The following is an 18,970-nucleotide window of genomic DNA, read 5'->3' on the forward strand; positions in this document are numbered from 1 at the left end:
TTCACAGACCTAGAAATCTTGTAAGAAAATACTATTCTAGGTCGGACTAGACTTGTATCCCCAGCAATATAAATCTTTGCCATATCTCATAATACCATTATCTGGGCAGGGGAGAAGATTCAAAAGTGACTATTTCATGTTAGACTGTCCTTCACATTGAATAATTATATTAAAATTTTATTCATTTTATTTAGGTGCCTGAAATACTTACTTCGAAATGATGCAAACCCAGGAATTCGAGACAAGCAAGGTTATAATGCTGTTCATTATGCTGCTGCTTATGGACATCGTTTATGCCTTGAATTGGTAGGAAAAATAAATGTGAATTACATTTAGAAATAAATAATCATTGATGTTTTAGAAATAAATTTTGATAAATTATTTTTAAAAGTTCAAAAGAAAAAATTGGATAATTAAATTAGTAAAGAAAATAGAAGTTTAGAATTGAGTTTTGAAAAGCTAAACCAAATTTGAAAATCTTTATATCTATTCATGTGAATTCCAGGTCATTATACTATATTAGAAGCCTTTGAAGATTCTGTTGCTATTTCCTTGGAATCATGTAATACTTTTATTTGAACTCTAAACAGCATGAAGCCCAGTCTCAGTCATATTTGAATGCTTTCTTTCAAGATAGTGATAATATTAATGATTTGATGAAAGTAATAGACAGTATCTAAGTATGATACTACTGGAGGTGACTACTAGATTAATAGCAAACCCCATCTCCCCCCTACATTCCCTGATTCCCCCTGCCCATCTTTTAATCTCATTATTATTTTATTTAATTATTTAATAGTTTATTAAATTAACTATTTTATTGTTTATTGTATTGTTTCATTATTTTGCTACTCTAATGTTTACACCTCTTTTCATTTCTCTGTTTTTACTGTTGGAAACCGCCTAAAGTAGCTCCACAATGAGATAAGCAGCAAATAAATTTAATAAATAAATACTGTATATGTAGCTATTTTCATATACATTTTAAGTTAGAATCTGCTTGCATTTTTAAAAAAGTACAGTTATGGTTATACCCCAGCAGTACAGATCTACTTGCATTCTAGCAAGTGCTTTGAGAATTACTCTTAACGTCAAGGACAGTTCATAACTACAATTTAACCAGTGTCATTGTAACCTTGGATGGTTGCTGAATGAATGATTGATTAAGCAAAGACTTATCTTGCTTAATTCTAAGTTGTTTGAATAACTTACATTTTAACATTTCAGATTTAACTCGTATTAAAATTGATTTCATTACAGATTGCCAATGAAACACCTTTAGATGTTGTAAGTACAAGAATCTTTGATGGGGAAATCTTATAAATATTCTGAAATGTGGAAATCAGATTGAGAAATCAGATATATTTCATTAAACAATATAATGTATGATTCTATTAAAAGTTTTTCAGAATGCACATTCATTCATATGTATCTGTCTGCAGCCTTTTGAAGCAGTTTTCAGTTTTTCTGGTTGCTGTGAAAGATACTTGTCCGATAGTAGGAAAATACATTGCTGCTATAAAGAGAGGCAGAAAGGTGCTATGTTTGTATTCTAACATGCAGGTAGCAGCTTTTTACAATAGAATCCAAAGCATTTAAGATTATTATTCTCCTGATAGCTAGAAACACCATGCATCCAGTCATCCACCCACACACTCGTCTACCTGTCCATCTATTTGTCATGTAATGTTTGGATTTTTTTTTAGCAAAGACATTTGCATTTTACAGACTGAATTTTGATAATACTTATCCATTAATTAAGATGGAATAATAGGTATTTATGTTAAACTTAAAACATCTGATTGCATTATCAACTGTATTTTTATTTAGTTAATGGAAACATCAGGGTCTGACATGCTGAATGATTCAGACAACAGAGCACCGATTAGTCCATTGCATTTAGCTGTAAGTATTCATTGTATCCAATATTCAATGTAGGATTATTTAAAGTTACCTGGTACCTTTACAGTTCAGTAATTATTTACCTTTGTTGACATCTAAAGTATGAGCAATGTTTTCATTTTTTTTGTTTAGGCCTATCATGGACATCATCAAGCTTTGGAAGTATTAGTGCAGTCTTTGTTGGATCTTGATGTCCGGAACAATAATGGAAGAACACCTTTGGATCTTGCAGCTTTTAAGGGACATGTTGAATGTGTGGATGTACTCATTAATCAGGGAGCCTCTATCTTGGTAAAAGACTACATTGTAAAGAGAACACCAATACATGCTGCTGGTAAATACATAGTTTTTATATCATAGGGAAAGATTATTTTACAGATGGAAGCGTGTTTATGGCCTCTCCTTCTCATTTTCATTCCAACAGGTCCATTGTAGAAATATTTTAGGTATTTGTGTGTTGGTATAATTTTCTTCCTTTTCTTATTTTTTAATTTATGTAGGTGTGTGTGTGTGTGTGTGTGTGTGTGTATACACACACACACACACACACAATAATTATAAGCCTATGCACAGAAAATCTTACTGTATTGAATACATTTACAACACTGTACAAACATTTCAGTTTAAAATGTTTTAAACATTTTAAAATGTTTAAAATAATGATAATCAGTATCATTTTGCTTGTCTTCGTCTAGAATGCAAAATAGAATACATTTGTTAGTATATTTTTCTCTCTATCAAGGAATGCATAAGAATAAACTGTTCTTGTATGCAGGAAATCCTGTTAATTTATGCTACAATCACATAATACTATGTTTAAAAGAAATTAGTTTATTTAATTTTATTTCATTGAACTGAATCTGGGCACTTTACAATATAACAAAAGCAAGATAAAAGCAAAATATAAAATAGATTAAAAAGATGATAATCTGTCTACTTGGCAAAAAAACAATGTACAAGATACAGCCAGCAAAATTTTCCACAAACACCTCATCCAAGTCTTGAGAGAACAGTCATATCTTTAAGGTCTCCAGGAACTCCATCAAGGTAGGAGTCATGTGGATCTTAAGGGGCTTCATTCCAGAGCACTGGTACCATTCGAGAAGGCATACTTCGTGGCTCCCAGTAGATGGTACTTTTTAACCAAGTGGAACTGATGCACACCAACTTGATCTGTTTCTATTGGCAGAAATCATAGGAGATAGGCAGATGCTCAAATAACTTATTTCTATGCCATTTAATTTTGTAGGTGATAACTAATATTTTAAATCACACCTGCAAGTATGCTGGCAACCAGACCATATTAAATAAGGAAGTTTTATATTAAGGAATACATTTCAAATGATTACATAATTTAAAATATTTGCATAAAGAAGATTGAATATAGATGTATTTAGATTTGAGGTGACCCATTAATTTCAGCTAGTAGATTCGGGTCTTTCATAAAACAAGAACTGATGTATCAGTGTGATATGTATTACATCTTAAATCTGGTTTTGTACTCTTCATAATAGACTTGTTCTTAATCACTGGTTATGATTACTATTTGTTGATGGTATTTTGCAGCTACAAATGGTCATTCAGAATGCTTGCGGTTGTTAATTGGAAATGCAGACACACAAAATGCTGTGGACATTCAAGATGGAAATGGACAGTAAGTTTCAAATAATTGTATCTAAAATGAGACAAGTTGCACAGTGGGTTATCTATTGCAGATAACTGTAATGTAACTATAAGGTGTATCAGTCTTTTTAATATATTTATTAGTATGAATTGTTATATCAAATACATAAAATAAATATATTAAATGTTATCTATTACTACATAACATAAATTATAGAATATAATTATTATTCTGATTATATACTGCCTTTTTGTGGGGTAGTTTGAGATGGCTTCAGTAAGAGTTTCCCTAAATTATATCCTCATAACAACTACTATGAGGAGGCATGTTTGGCTCAAAGTCATCAAGAATGTTCTATGGTCGATACAGAAATGACTGATGCACAAGTAGCTGTGTAAAGGGACTCCAATCCAGGAAAAGCCAAAATTGGTGGAAGAAATGACTCTGTATAAAGGCCTTTCTGGCCATAGTTACCCTTATTCAGAGTAAGGAAGAATTCCTTGGTAGAATTACACCAGCTCCATTGCCAAGGAGCAAGGAGTAAAGTATATTTTAAGTCCACAACAGTCAGATAAAGTTTGGAAGCAGCTCACACAGACCCCTGTCTAATTCACTAAATTATAAGTTCTGACTACTATACAACATAATCAAATCTTCAATATTTTATAATCATAGCCACTCTCAATAAAAGCAGCTTTAGCATTCCTGTGGAATAGATTTCTTGGTTTACCTCACCTCATGGGGCTGATATCATCTGTTTAAGCAGGAGCTACAAGTTAAGGAAAAACCCAAAATTGCATGTCAAAGCATACATAATAACCCCATTTAGAAATAAAGATGAAAGATCCATGATAAAGTAATTGGCAATATGCTGCCACTGAGTTTTGTCACAGATGACATTAAACTTGTTCCTCCCCATTCAGATCCAAAGGCAAGAAATCCAGTAGTTGTAATAAAAACATCACAGAAAATGGTTATTTTATTTATATAATTTAAAGACCATATATACATTACAGAAATGTGTATCCAAAGGCTGTACATTAGAGAATATTGCAAATGAAAATAGGGTTTAGCATTTTTGCAGTTCTTTTTAAAGAAAATTCCACAATAACATTGTATTACTGAAAACAATAAAATGAACAGAAAGTATACAGTTGCAAGAAAAAGTATGTGAACCCCTTGGGATTACGTGGAGTTTTGCATGAATTGGTCATAAAATGTGCTCTGAACTTCATCTAAGTCACAACAATAGAAAAACACAGTCTGCTTAAAATATACTACACAAACATTAGATGTTGCCATGGTTTAATTGAACATAACATGTAAAGATTCACAGTGCAGGGAGGAAAAAGTATGTGAGCCCCTAGCCTAATGACTTCTCCCAAGAGCTAATTGGAGCCAGGAGTGAGCCAACCTTGACTCCAATCAGTGTGATGATATTGGATGTGTTGCTGACAGCTGTCCTGCTCTTTAAAAACACACACCTGTTTTGGGTTTACTGGTTTCAAGAAGCACTGTCTGATGTGAACCATGCCTCGCAGAAAAGAGCTCTCAGAAGACCTGCGATCAAGAATTGTTGACTTGCATGAAGCTGGAAAGGGTTACAAAAGTATCTCCAAAACTGTCTACAAATGGAGAAACTTTAGCACTGTTGCTACTCTCCCTAGGCATGGTCGTCCTGTAAAAATGACTGCAAGAGCACAGCGCAGAATGCTTCATGAGGTAAAGAAGAATCCTAGAGTGTCAGCTAAAGACCTACAGAAATCTCTGGCACATGCTAACATTTTTGTTGACATATCTACAATAAGGAAAACATTAAACAAGAATGGAGTACATGGGAGGACACCACGGAGGAAGCCATTGCTGTCCAACAAAAATATTGCAGCACGTTTGAAGTTTGCAAAAGAGCACCTGGATGTTCCACAGCACTACTGGCAAAATATACTGTGGACAGATGAAACCAAAATTGAGTTGTTTGGGAAGAATACACAATACTATGTGTGGAGAAAAAAAGGCATAGCACATCAACATCAAAACCTCATCCCCACTGTAAAACATGGCAGAGGGAGCATCATGGTTTGGGGTTGCTTTGCTGCCTCAGGGCCTGGACGGATTGGTGTCATTGATGAGAAAATGAATTCCAGAGTTTATCAAGACATTTTGCAGGAAAACATACGACCATCTGTCCGCCAACTGAAGCTCCGCAGAGGATGGGTGATGCAACAGGACAATGACCCAAAGCATACAAGTAATTCAACAAAAAAATGGCTTCAACAGCACAGAATATGCCTTCTGGAGTCCTGACCTCAACCCGATTGAAATGCTGTGGCATGACCTTAAGACCAAATTAAGTAATAATTTTAATTAGCAATTTTATGATGTTTGTGTGTCTATATTTTTCTTGACTGTACACCGCCTTGAGTCCTACGGGAGAAAGGCGGTATAGAAATATAATAAATAAATAAATAAATAAATAAATAAATAAATAAATAAATAAATAAATAAATAAATAAATAAATAAATAAATAAGAGAGCAATTCACACCAGACATCCCAAGAATATGTCTGACAGGGGTCGGGATAGGGGTTGCTCCTCTGTTCTGGCCCTGTTAGACCTCTCAGCGGCTTTTGATACCATCGACCATGGTATCATGCTGCACCGGTTGGAAGAGCTGGGGATGGGGGGGGGCACCGTGTTACGGTGGTTCTCCTCCTTTCTCTCAGACCGGTCGCAGTTCGTGTTGGCAGGGAGGCAGAGGTCAACCTCGAGGCTCTTATATGTGGAGTGCCTCAGGGGTCGGTCCTCTCGCCCCTTCTGTTCAACATTTATGTGAAGCCGCTGGGCGAGATCATCCGTGGCTTTGGGGTGAAGTACCATCAGTACGCTGATGACACCCAGCTGTACATCTCCACCCCAGGCCACCCCAACGATGCCCTTGAAGTGATGTCCCAGTGCCTGGAGGCTGTGCAAATCTGGATGGGGAGGAACAGGCTCAAGCTCAACCCTTCTAAGGCTGAGTGGCTGTGGTTCCCGGCATCCCGATATAGTCAGTTGACTCTATCACTGACTATCAGGGGCAAGTCTTTGGCCCCCACAGAGAGGGCACGCAATCTGGGAGTCCTCCTGGATACGCAGCTGTCCTTGGAGGAACATCTGACAGCTGTAGCCAGGAGGACCTTCTGTCAGGTTCGCCTGATTCGCCAGTTGCAGCCCTTTCTTGATCGGGATTCCCTGTGCACAGTCACTCATGCCCTCGTCACCTCTCGCTTGGACTACTGCAACGCTCTCTACATGGGGCTCCCCTTGAAGAGCACCCGGAGGCTCCAACTGGTCCAGAATGCGGCCGCGCGGGTAGTCACGGGAGCCGCATGGCGCTCCCATACAACACCTCTCCTGTGTGAGCTGCACTGACTCCCAGTGGTCTTCCGGGTGCGCTTCAAGGTGTTGGTTATCACCTTTAAAGCGCTCCATGGCATAGGACCTAGTTATCTTCGAGACCGCCTGCTGCTACCGATGGCCTCCCATCGAGCTGTGCACTCCCACAGAGAGGGCCTCCTCGGGGTGCCATCAGCCAAACAATGTAGGCTGGTGACCCCCAGGAGGAGGGCCTTCTCTGTGGGGGCACCTACCCTCTGGAATCAGCTGCCCCCAGAGATAAGGAGAATCCAAGACCTCGGTGCCTTCCGCCATGCCCTTAAAACCTTCTTTTTCCAGCAAGCTGGGCTGGCCTAACACTTTTTAAAATGTTTTTAATTGTTTGTTATTGTTTTTAATCATGGGGCCAAATTTATATATATCTCTTTAATTGTATTTTAATGTTTGTAGTTTATGCTTTTACTTGGCTGTTCACCGCCCTGAGTCCTCAGGGAGAAGGGCGGTATACAAATTTAAAAATAAATAAATAAATAAATAAATATTGCTACACTGAAACAGTTTTGTGAAGAGGAGTGGTCCAAAATTACTCCAGATCGTTATGCAGGTCTGATCTGCAACTACAGGAAACATTTGGTTGAGGTTATTGCTGCCAAAGGAGGGTCAACCAGTTATTAAGTCCAAAGGTTCACATACTTTTTCCTTCTTGCACTGTGAATATTTACATGTTATGTTCAATTAAACAATGGCAACATCTAATGTTTATGTAGTATTATTTTAAGCAGACTGTGTTTTTCTATTGTTGTAATTTAGATGAAGTTCAGAGCACATTTTATGACCAATTCATGCAAAACTCCACGTAATCCCAAGGGGTTCACATACTTTTTCTTGCAACTGTAGTAACTTGGAACCTTAGTTCTGTTTCATAGTACCTTTTGGGGTAGGGAGGAAAAAATCTTGACTCCTGGTGAATTCATGGATATGCTCATGTAGTTTTCTGGTAACAATATAGAAATGAAGTATTGCTTTTTGAGTTTTCCTGGTGAGCAATCATGATTATCTGCAGTGATCTCCCACTCAAATAGTAAAAGGCACAAGGTCCTTTTGAAAAGGATGTGATTTCTATCATTCAAATGTACAGGACTTTGCTGTTGAAGGTCTAACAACTCATAGATCAGATTTCCTTATATTGCTTCTCACTGCCTATTTAAACAGGTTATGAGCATGATAGTAGAATGATGTTGTTACTGTACATTATGTTATCTTTGTCTTTCAGAACCCCTTTGATGTTGTCTGTTCTTAATGGGCATACAGATTGTGTCTATTCCCTGCTCAACAAAGGAGCAAATGTAGATGCCAAAGATAAATGGGGAAGAACAGCATTACACAGAGGGGTAAGAGAGACAACAGGTGTGTCCTCCTACCCCCACCCTGCTCTTTGCTTCAATAGGTAGCATTGCTGCAATTCCAACTAAGGTAACAGAAATATTACGTTGGATCCAGACTAAGCAGGTGTCATTGAAATCATAACTTATAAATGCAGTTGATTGTACTAAAAATGTATTGCAACAGTCTAAATCCAGTTTACTGTATGATTCTACATTATTCATAGTGAATGTATAAATCTTATATTTTTCATTCCTATAATTAAAAAAATGTAATTTACATTACCATGGAAGTGCCCCGTCCAAAAAAAAAATTCAATGTATTCTTATTCTTTAGAAATATTCCATCTGTATCCAACTTCATATTTTCATCACAATTGGTCTGGCAGAATATATTTTCTCTTTTTTTCAGATTCTCTTTGCCATCAGGGATTAAAGTGCAGTAATGGGCAATTTAGTTTCTAGGGAGCTACTGATAAGAAGGGAAATAGAATACAGAGAGTTGGAATTCAATAGTAGGCATCCCCAAACTTACAGAAAATTGTTCTTAATACTGCTTGTATTTGTGAGATAGAATAAATTGCTAAATATGTTTTATTTTTTATTTCAGAATCTCACCATTTATGGAGTTGATAATTTATAACCTAAGAATATAGCCCAAATCTTCTTTATTTTCTTATATTAAATTCTGTGTGGTATCCTAGGCTGGAAAAAACTAAAGGAATACAAGAAAATATGTTTATCAGAAAACAGAATGGACATTTATTAAAATGATACTCTTAGCAAACAATAATTAGACAACAATCTTAATATTTAAGAATACGTTACTAGGGCAGTTGGTGGGAAGCAATTCCATGCCTTGAATGTCAGGGCTCAAGATCCTAAGTCTTTGTAATGTGCTGAAGACAGAAAATTTGTCCAAAGCAAAAGTATGTCTAAAGCTGGTGAACCAAGTTAAGCTGATCAATCTATACTTCTGATTTAACTTAATTGTATATCATCTACAATTTAATGTAGATGCTTTAGTGTAATCCAGGAAATCAGCCTGAGTATAATTATTTAGATTTTAGCTAAGATGTGCATGAACCTCTTATTTGGTTAAAGGCATGGTGCAGCAAAATAACCTATGGAACAAGCTAGATTAATCACAAGATCCCATCTGACTTTTTATATCCACAGCTATCTAACTTTGCTCCATTGTGCTCTCTGAGCTTGAGGTGTGTGTGTATGTGTTTTATTACACAACTAGGTACCGGTAATACCTTCAGTGTCCTAGAAGATGTTCAATGCAGTAATATCATCCTATTTAAATAATGAAAACTCTGCAAGAAAATAGCCAAGCTCAGAGAACACCAAGGACTCCATAGTTCAACCCTGAGCTACAAATATTCTTTTCTATGGTAGCTTTGTTCCTTTATTGATATAAAAAAAAAACAACTGTATTGCTTATTAGTTTTTATATCAGTAAAACAACTGTAGTGAAATAAATGAAAGCTGGTTGGGGAGAACAGCTTTTTTATTTTTTCATATCTGCAAGCGCCTATATGCATGCTTAATGCACATTTTATTATTTTTTTCCTCAGGCAGTTACTGGGCATGAGGAATGCGTAGAAGCACTTCTTCATCATGGTGCAAAATCCACATTACGAGACTGCAGAGGACGTACACCTATACATTTATCTGCTGCTTGTGGACATATTGGGGTATTAGGAGCACTCTTACAATCATTGTCACCTGGGGATATGATACCTGCTGACAATCAGGGATATACATCATTACACTGGGCATGTTACAATGGTAAGAAAATAAATATTGTTTTGGTGGGAGAATGGCAGAAAATAAATGAAATTCCTAAAATGCTACAGGAATTTTATACAACAGCAACTAATTATGAAGCTTAGGCAGATTTTTAAGTGTCTCTAAGTAAAAGCTAAAGGAATATGAAAACCTACACATGTACAACCCCAGTCTTGATTTCACCCTGTAATTATTGCTGTTGGCTACCTGAAATACACACACAGAGAGAAACACACACACACACACACACACACACACACACACACACACACACACACCAGAATAGTTATGAGCAACGTGGTGGCCTCGTAGTGAAGATGCTCACCTCCCACTCGGAAGATTAAGAATTCAATCCTATGTAGCGGCAGATATTTCTCTTCTAGGGAGCAAGAAAAAAATATCTGTTGTGAACTCTGTATGCTGTCAGGAAGGGAATAAACGCTCAGCTCCATTCAGTCGCCCAGACTCTACCCAGAATTAAGGGATTACAAGGTCATACAAAGGAAGGGTTTTTTTTTATATCAGGATAGTTATATATTACAGTAGGTTATATGTATATATGTCCATTAATAATAAAAAAATGAACTGTATTATGTGCTTACTCTCTGGTATTTAAAACTTTTAGGTCATGATTACTGTGTGGAATTTCTTTTGGATCAGGAAGTTTTTCAGAAAATGGAAGGAAATTCTTTCAGTCCATTACATTGTGCAGTGTAAGCAACTTCTGTGTGACCCCAAAATACTTCATTATGGGTTTTTTTATCAAACTTCACTTGTGGAATTAATTTCTTTTAAAATTCTTTGATAGGATAAATGATAACGAGGGTGCTGCTGAAATGCTAATTGATATACTGGGATCAGAAATTGTAAATTCTACAGATGCAAAGGCAAGGTAAAGTTGGAAATACTATACTGAAGAAAAATACTAAATATTTTAAAATACTTAACACTGATATTTTGTTTAATCTTAAATTGATATTAAATAAAATAAAACTATAGCCAAATAGGCATAACTATGGATCTAACATATAATAAAGGTTGCTCTTTGCCCTGAGTTTCTAACTATTTCTAGTTTTTAACTAGAGAGCCATTTTGATGTAGTGGTTAAAGCTGGCCTAGAATCCAGGAGATTGTGAGTTCTAGTCCTGCCTTAGACATAAAAAACATGGTGGGTGACTTTGGGCCTGTTGTGCTCTCTCAGCCCAGTTCACTTCACTTCACAGGGCTGTTTCTGTTATAAGAGGAGGAAGGAGTCCCCTATTGAGTTGTACATGAAAAAAGGTGTATAGAAATCTTTTAAAATGTTCAAACTTCAGATTCTGTCAATAAAACTGTATGATTTGCATCCAGAAGGTAACAGACATGATAGGCTTAGAAAAATCTTAGCATTTCTAGAGATATAAAAATAAAGAAGTGGTGGAAGTAAATTAGGGGCAAGAGAAAAAGATGAAGGAAAAAGAAGAAAATTTTTAAAAGTATCTTGAAGATACTTTTCTGTATCTTTCTGTTTTAGACAACTATCAGCCAGTTTTCAATCTTCTCTTCGTGGGAAAATTGTGGAGAAGGTGGTCGAATTGCAGTTAGGCTGTTGGAAGAAATGCATTATCTGAGCCTGTTTCAATGTAGGACAGATAGCTTGTTAGTTGTGCTTGACGGTAATCTGGGGAGAATTAGGATGAGGGCAACACATCCATTCTTTTTTTTTTTATGTTTTATTGATATATTTTTCTTTAATAAACATAAAAAACTCAATATCTATATGAACAGCGTGTTGTCTGAATACAATTCGTTTTGAATAACAAAAAGATAGTAAACATAGTAGTAATCATAATACGCATATCATTGATAATGGTCACATAGTAATATTGGCATTAGCTTATCTATACTAGAAAACTTTTATTACATAATTAATCATTCTCTTAATCTTTTTAATTTCTAACCTCCGCTTCTGTTAATTAGCCATTGTTAAAATAAATCCCATGTTAAAAAGTATACTGTTTCTTCCTTCTCCTTTATTTTTAATGTTAATCTGTCCATCTCTGCGCATTCTAATATTTTTTTATAACACTTCCATCTGTTATAAAAATGAACACTTCCATCTTCATTTTTCCACTGTTGTGCAAAAACAATTCTTGCTGCTGTTAACACATGTAAGATTAGATATGTATTCCCTTTATTATACAATTCTGGTAAAATACCCAACAGAAATATTTCTGGTTTAAAATCAATATGTTGCTTTATGATGTTTTCTAACCATATATGTATTTTGGTTTGATATTTTTTTGCTTTTGGACATGTCCACCACATATGATAATACGAACCCCGTATCTGATTGCATTTCCAACATTTGGTGGACATGTTTTCACATCCATTCTTGTGCTTCTTAATCACTCAGTAATTTTCAATACTGTCAATTATGATATCTTTCTGGATCAACTGCAGGAGTTGGTAATGAGAGGCACACAGTTGCAGTGTTCATCATGATATTGAAAGATGTGGAGAGATGGTGCCTATGATCCCTTGCTTCTAGGGTGCCCCAGGGTTTGATACTTTCCCGTCTCCTGTTTAACATGAAACTGCTGGACAAAGTCATCTGGTTTGGGGCTTAATATCAGTATGCTGATGATACCCAGCCTTACCCTAGGCTGAGCAAAGGAAGCTGTCAAAGTACTGATCTAGTGACTGGAGGCTACTCAGCTCTAGATTGGGAGGAACAGACTATGGCTCAATCCCGACATAACAGTGGCTCCACCTCCGTCCTTTGACAGAGATACAGCTATTGTTGGTCTTAGATAAGGTTGAATTTCTCTATTTTAGACTGATGCACATTGGGGAATAGGTATCAGCTGTGGTCAGGAGGCTTTTATACAGATACATCTTGTGCACCGATTGCATCCCTTCCTTGACCAGGGAGTCCTACAGATAGCCACTCACATTTCGGTCACCTCACAACTGGACTACAGCAATGTGCTCTATATGGGGCACTCCTCAAAGACCATCCAGAACCTACAGTTGATTCACAATGCATCAATGCAAACAGTAATGGCCACTTCTCTTGCTCATGTATCACCACTACTATGTTGTTGTTGTTGTTGTTGTTGTTGTTGTTGTTGTTGTTAGTGTTAGTTGCAAAGTTGTGTCTGACCCATCGCGACCCCATGGACAACATTCTTCCAGGCCTTCCTGTACTTTACCATCCTCTGGAGTCCATTTAAGCTCACGCGTACTGCTTCAGTGACTCCATCCAGCAACCGTGTTCTCTGTCGTCCTCTTCTTCTTTTGCCCTCAATCTTTTCCAGCATTAGGCTCTTCTCCAGTGAGTTCTTCCTTCTCATTAGGTGCCCAAAGTATTTGAGTTTCATCTTCAGGATCTGGCCTTCTAAAGAGCAGTCAGGCTTGATCTCCTCTAGGACTTACCTGCTTGATCGCCTTGCAGTCCAAGGGACTCACAGGACCATAGTTCAAAGGCCTCAATTCTTTGGCCCTCAGTCTTTCTTATGGTCCAACTTTCATAGCCATACATTGCAACTGGAAAAACCATGGCCTTGACTATATGCTCTTTTGTTGGCAGGGGGATGTCTCTGCTTTTTAATATGCTAACTAGATTTGCCATAGCTTTCCTGCCCAGGAGCAAGCGTCTTTTAATTTCTTGGCTGAGTCCCCATTGACAGTGCCCAGGAAAGGACAAACTTTTCCTGGAGCCCAGGAAAATAAAACCTGTCACTACCTCAATTTCTTCCCCATCTATTTGCCAGGAATTGAGAGAGCCAGATGCCATGATCTTAGTTTTCTTAATGTTGAGTTTTAAGCCAACTTTTGCACTTTCCTTCTTCACCCACATCAAGAGGCTCTTTAGATCCTCTTCATTTCTGCCTTTATTTTTTTTTGAAAAAAGTTTTTCATTTTTATTTCTTATACATATAATATAAATGTACATTCTCCTATATATAATTGGTCATACATATACATATTACGTATAAAAATGAGGCATTTTAATTACGTTCAGGGTTACTCTTCTACCCTTTCTTTTCTCTCGTTTCACAACAAACCTCCTTCTTTCCCCTCCCTCCTCTCCTCTCCTTTTTTCCCCCTCCTCCTCTCCTTCCTCTTCCTACATCTCCTTCCTCTCCTCTTTTCCCCCTTTCTTACCTTCTCTCCTACTCCTGTCTGCCTGTCTGTCTGCCTTTTCTTCCTCTCCTTTCCCCTTTCTTCCATTCCTCTCTCTCCCTCTCCTCTTCTTACCCTCTACTCCTCTCTCCTTTCTTTCTCCTTTGTTATGGAATATTTTCCTTGTTTGGTATCCGAGCAATTCCAGTATTCTAATAATATATACTTTCTTTTCACTTTCTTTTCAATTTTATTCAATCTATTGCTGTTATCTTCATAATTGTACATTTATCCTTATAGTCTTCTTTCTTTTCCCCCCTCCCATCCCCCTTTTCCATTTACTCTGGTGTCATCTGGGTTTCTATTTCTTTTTTCTCCTCTCCCTCATTTAACCTTCTATTATCTAAATCATTTATATATCTTTTATAATCTTTTATTCATATTTCTTTTCTAACCATACATAAAATCTTCCCCATGTCTTGAAGTACACCTATTCCTCTTCATCTTTTATTTTTAAAGTTAATCCATTCATTTCCGCACAGTCTAAAATCTTTTTTATTACTTCACTTTCTGACGGGATATTTTCTATCTTCCAATTTTGTGCAAATACAATTCTTGCTGCTGTTATTATATGTATAATTAAATACACATCTTCTTTACTATATCTTTCTGGGAGAATACCTAATAAAAAAACCTCTGGTTTTAATTCTATAGATTTGTGTAACATTTCCTCCAACCATGTCTGTATTCTAGATCAATAATTTTTTGCTTCTACACATGACCATCACATATGATAATATGATCCCGGCAAATGTGAACATTTCCAACACTTGGCTGATTTATCCTTAAACATTTTTGCTATTCTTTCTGGTGGCATATACCATCTGTAAAACATTTTATATAGATTTTCTTTATATGCAGTTGCCATTGTGAATTTATAATTCCTTTCCAATAGTTGTTGCCATTTCTCTAATTCTATTGCATAACCAAAGTTTTTCGCCCATGTTATTGTCTTTTTTACTTCTTCATCTTCCAATCTAATTTGCAACAAATAATTGTAAAATCATTTAATCATTTTTTTCATCCTTCCCAGTCATTATCCGATCCAGCTCTGATTCCCCCAGATTAAAACCGTATTGTTTCAAATCTTTGTCATATCTTGATTGTATCTGCAGCCGTGTATACCAATCAGTCTCAATCCCTTGTTTTTCTAAATCTTGTTTCTATTTTAGTTCTCCCTTCTCTGTTAAAATATCCTTGTATCTTACAATCTTGTCCATGTGAATCATATTTGGATGTGTCAACGCTTCTATTGTTGAAAGCCACTTTCTGCCATTAGAGTGGTATCATCTGCATATATGAGGTTGTTGATATTTCTCCCAGCAATCTTAATTCCAACTTTTGATCAATCTAGCCCCGCCTTTTTCATGATGTGCTGTGCATATAAATTAAATAGGCAGGACAACAGTAAAAAGCCTTGCCAGACTTCTTTCCCAATTTTGAACCAATCAGTGATTCACTGTTCCTTTTTGACCCGCATATCGGTTTTGCAAGAGACAAATAAGATGGTCTAATACTCCCACTCTTTAAGAATTTGTCACAATTAGTTGTAATCCACACAATCAAAGGCTTTAGCATAATCAATGAAGCAGAAGTAGATGTTTTTTGGAACTCCCTAGCTTTCTCCATGATCCAGCATATGTTGGCAATTTGATCTCTAGTTCCTCTGCCTCTTCGAAATCCTGCCCGTACTTCTGGTAGTTCTCAATCCACATACTGCTGGAGCCTAGCTTGTAGAATTTTAAGCATAACTTTACTAGCATGTGAAATGAGTGCAATGGTGCAATAATTTGAACATTATTTGGCATTGCCTTTCTTTGGAATTGGAATGTAAACTGACCTTTTCCAATCCTGTGGCCACTGTTGAGTTTTCCAAATTTGCTGTCAAATTGAGTGTAGCACTTTTACTGCATCGTCTTTTAAGATTTTTAATAGCTCACCTGGAATACCATCATCTCCACTAGCTTTGTTGTTGCTCAGATTTCCTAACGCTTATTTGACTTCACATTCCAGAATGTCTGGCTTGAGGTCAGTGACCACCATGTTAAGGATATTCTAGTCTCACAACCGATGTTGTGGGTTGTTGAGCAGAGTACCCTTTGAGTTTACACACGAAAGCGACTGAGAATGATTGTGAACAATAACAGTTAACATACAAACAAACTGGGTTTTATAATATTTTACTTTTAGGGAAAAAGCAAAATCATAGTCCAAAAACAATCCAAGTCATACACATATAAAGTGAGATAAAAATCAGTCCAGGGATATTTTCGAATATAAAGTCTTCTTACTAAGTTTTAGAAAAATACAATAAAACAGATCTTATTTAGTTTCAATTAGGAACAAAGTTCAATATAAAAACAGTCAATAAATATTAGAAAAGCAATAAATAGCCATGATTAAGCAATGATCATGCAGAGAGATCAAATATAGAGTTACAGCATATCAGCAGGTAAAATGGTGTAGTGTCCACACAAACCACAATTCAGCTTTCCTTAAGTACATTGGCTACAGAGCTCAGCCAATCAGAATGCATGATGATGCAACACAGTTTTTAAAGCTACATAATACATTTAGCTATAAACACACTGTTGATTTATATATTTCCTGACCAACCAGTTGGGCAATAACAATTTCCTAACATACCCCATCATGGTTATCAGGAACGTTAAGCTTGTTCTTGTATAGTTCTTCTGTGTAATTTTGCCACTCTTCTTAATCTCTTCAGTCTCTGTTAGGTCTCTGAATTAAATTCACCCATTCCTGTCCATTTTAGTTTGCTGATTCCTAAGATGTCGATATTCAGTCTTGTCATCTCTTGTTTGACCACGTCCAGCCTGCCTTGATTCATGGATCTTACATTCCAGGTTCCTATGGAGAAAAAATCTTTACAGCATCGGACTTTCCTTTCACCACCAGATACATCCATAGCTGAGCATCCTTTCGGCTTTGGCCCAGTCGCTTCATTCTTTCTGGCGCTACTAGTACTAGCCCTCTGCTCTTCCCCAGTAGGGAACACCTTCCTACCCGAGGGGCTCATTTTCCAGCATCATATCTTTTTGCCTTTTGGTACTGTCCATGGGGTTTTCATGTCAAAGATACTGGAGTGGTTTGCCATTTCCTTCTCCAGTGGATCATGTTTTGTCAGAACTCTCTGCTATGACCTGTCCGTCTTGGGTGGCCCTGCACGGCATAGCTCATAGCTTCATTGAGCTACACAAGCCTCTTCACTGCTACTATATGAGCTAAATTAACTGCTAGCTGACTGTTGGGTGCAATTCAGGGTGCTGATTGTTACCTTTGAAACCCTTCATGACATAGGATCTGGTTAATGGTTAATATACCCAAAACATGGTTAATGTATTGGGGGGGGGATTTTCTGTTTTGTTTTGAGGAACCCTTTTAGTCAGATCTCTTGTTTTGTCTATGGTTTTCAATACTTTACTTTAGTATTATATTTTGTAAACTGCTCAGAGTTAGCTGGAAGGCTATAATAAATATAAATAAGAGATTAGTGATTCTTTATGTGAGCACCATATGCTGCAACATTTTATAATTTCTTCTTGTTCTTCTCTTATATTCTTCCAGATTAAACTTTTAAGTATTTTTAAGATTTATTAATACAGGCTCTCCTATATGAAATCATGAGTGTATTAGAGCTCCATTGATTTTTGTTTCTAAGAACATGTGTTTTTTTTTTTCCTTCTTAGAACTCCCCTCCATGCAGCAGCCTTTACAGATCACGTAGAGTGTTTACAGCTTTTGCTTAGCCATAATGCACAAGTAAACTCTGTAGATTCTTCTGGGAAGACACCTTTAATGATGGCTGCAGAAAATGGGCAAACAAATACAGTTGGTAAGATGAAAGCTAATTTTTATTGTTATTTCTGTTAACCAATAATATACTATTGTAAAAACACAGTATTAGGATCAAAAGTTTTAAATAAAAAGCACCTAGATCAGCCCAGAAATTCAAGCAAAGAATATTCTCTGTTTTCTTAATAAATGAATTGGATTTATAGCTAAAAATATAAATCTTTGTATAAGCATAGTGTTCCTTGAAGTAGAATTAACAAATCCATGCAGCAAAACTCTGACAACCTATGGATGACAGCAAAGAGACACAGACAGTTCTGATTCTTTGCTACCATCTAATGATCATCTGTATTGTTGCTGGCCAGATCTAGTAGTCCTACATAGAGTTGTGAAATTGGAAGAAACTCTGCTCAGGAGGTAGCTGCCCAGCCTCCACTTAAAACTATTACAGATCTTTCCATCAGCAAATCTTTTCTTACAATTGTGCTTAAAAGTATGTGAATCCTTTTGAATTTTCAATATCTGCATAAATTTGACCCAAAATTATATGGCACACAAATATGTAAATTGGGAAATAATCCAAAACTACATATTTGCATGTGGCAAAATTATGGAATAATCTAGGATTATCATTTGAATGGGAAATTAAAGTCAGGTCTTTCAATCAATGAAATGATAAACTTGAGTGTGAGAGGCCCTGTCTTATTTAAAGAACAGAATTCTGGATATATTCACTATCAAAATCTGATCTTCATAACACAGGAATATAGAAATATGCCATGGCTCAAACAAAACCGATTTCAGTACATCTCCAAAAAATAGTTGACAAAATTATTTTCAAAGATTTTAGATTCAGCTAGTTCATCATCAGGTAGATCATGTACAAATGAAGGCAAACAGCACCATT

At 36.4% G+C, this 18,970-nt stretch overlaps 1 protein-coding gene across 10 annotated transcripts in view; it reads left to right on the forward strand.

Moving 5' to 3' along the window:
- Nucleotides 1-18,970, forward strand: part of ANKRD28 (ankyrin repeat domain 28) — a 94,260-nt gene that overhangs the window by 61,839 nt on the left and 13,451 nt on the right. For all 10 annotated transcript variants that reach the window (XR_015733982.1, XR_015733981.1, XM_034402229.3 and 7 more), the window contains 10 exons: nucleotides 195-306; nucleotides 1,261-1,287; nucleotides 1,831-1,905; nucleotides 2,035-2,236; nucleotides 3,469-3,556; nucleotides 8,175-8,292; nucleotides 9,867-10,080; nucleotides 10,706-10,793; nucleotides 10,889-10,972; nucleotides 17,958-18,103. Coding sequence is in view for 8 of the 10 variants with exons in the window: in XM_034402229.3 (XP_034258120.1) it covers nucleotides 195-306; nucleotides 1,261-1,287; nucleotides 1,831-1,905; nucleotides 2,035-2,236; nucleotides 3,469-3,556; nucleotides 8,175-8,292; nucleotides 9,867-10,080; nucleotides 10,706-10,793; nucleotides 10,889-10,972; nucleotides 17,958-18,103 (1,154 nt within the window). In the remaining 2 variants the exon portion in view is untranslated. The remainder of the gene's footprint in view (nucleotides 1-194; nucleotides 307-1,260; nucleotides 1,288-1,830; nucleotides 1,906-2,034; nucleotides 2,237-3,468; nucleotides 3,557-8,174; nucleotides 8,293-9,866; nucleotides 10,081-10,705; nucleotides 10,794-10,888; nucleotides 10,973-17,957; nucleotides 18,104-18,970) is intronic.

The sequence above is a fragment of the Pantherophis guttatus genome, chromosome 4 (assembly GCF_059756535.1).
Source record: "Pantherophis guttatus breed Tessera chromosome 4, ASM5975653v1, whole genome shotgun sequence".
Taxonomy (NCBI): domain Eukaryota; kingdom Metazoa; phylum Chordata; class Lepidosauria; order Squamata; family Colubridae; genus Pantherophis; species Pantherophis guttatus.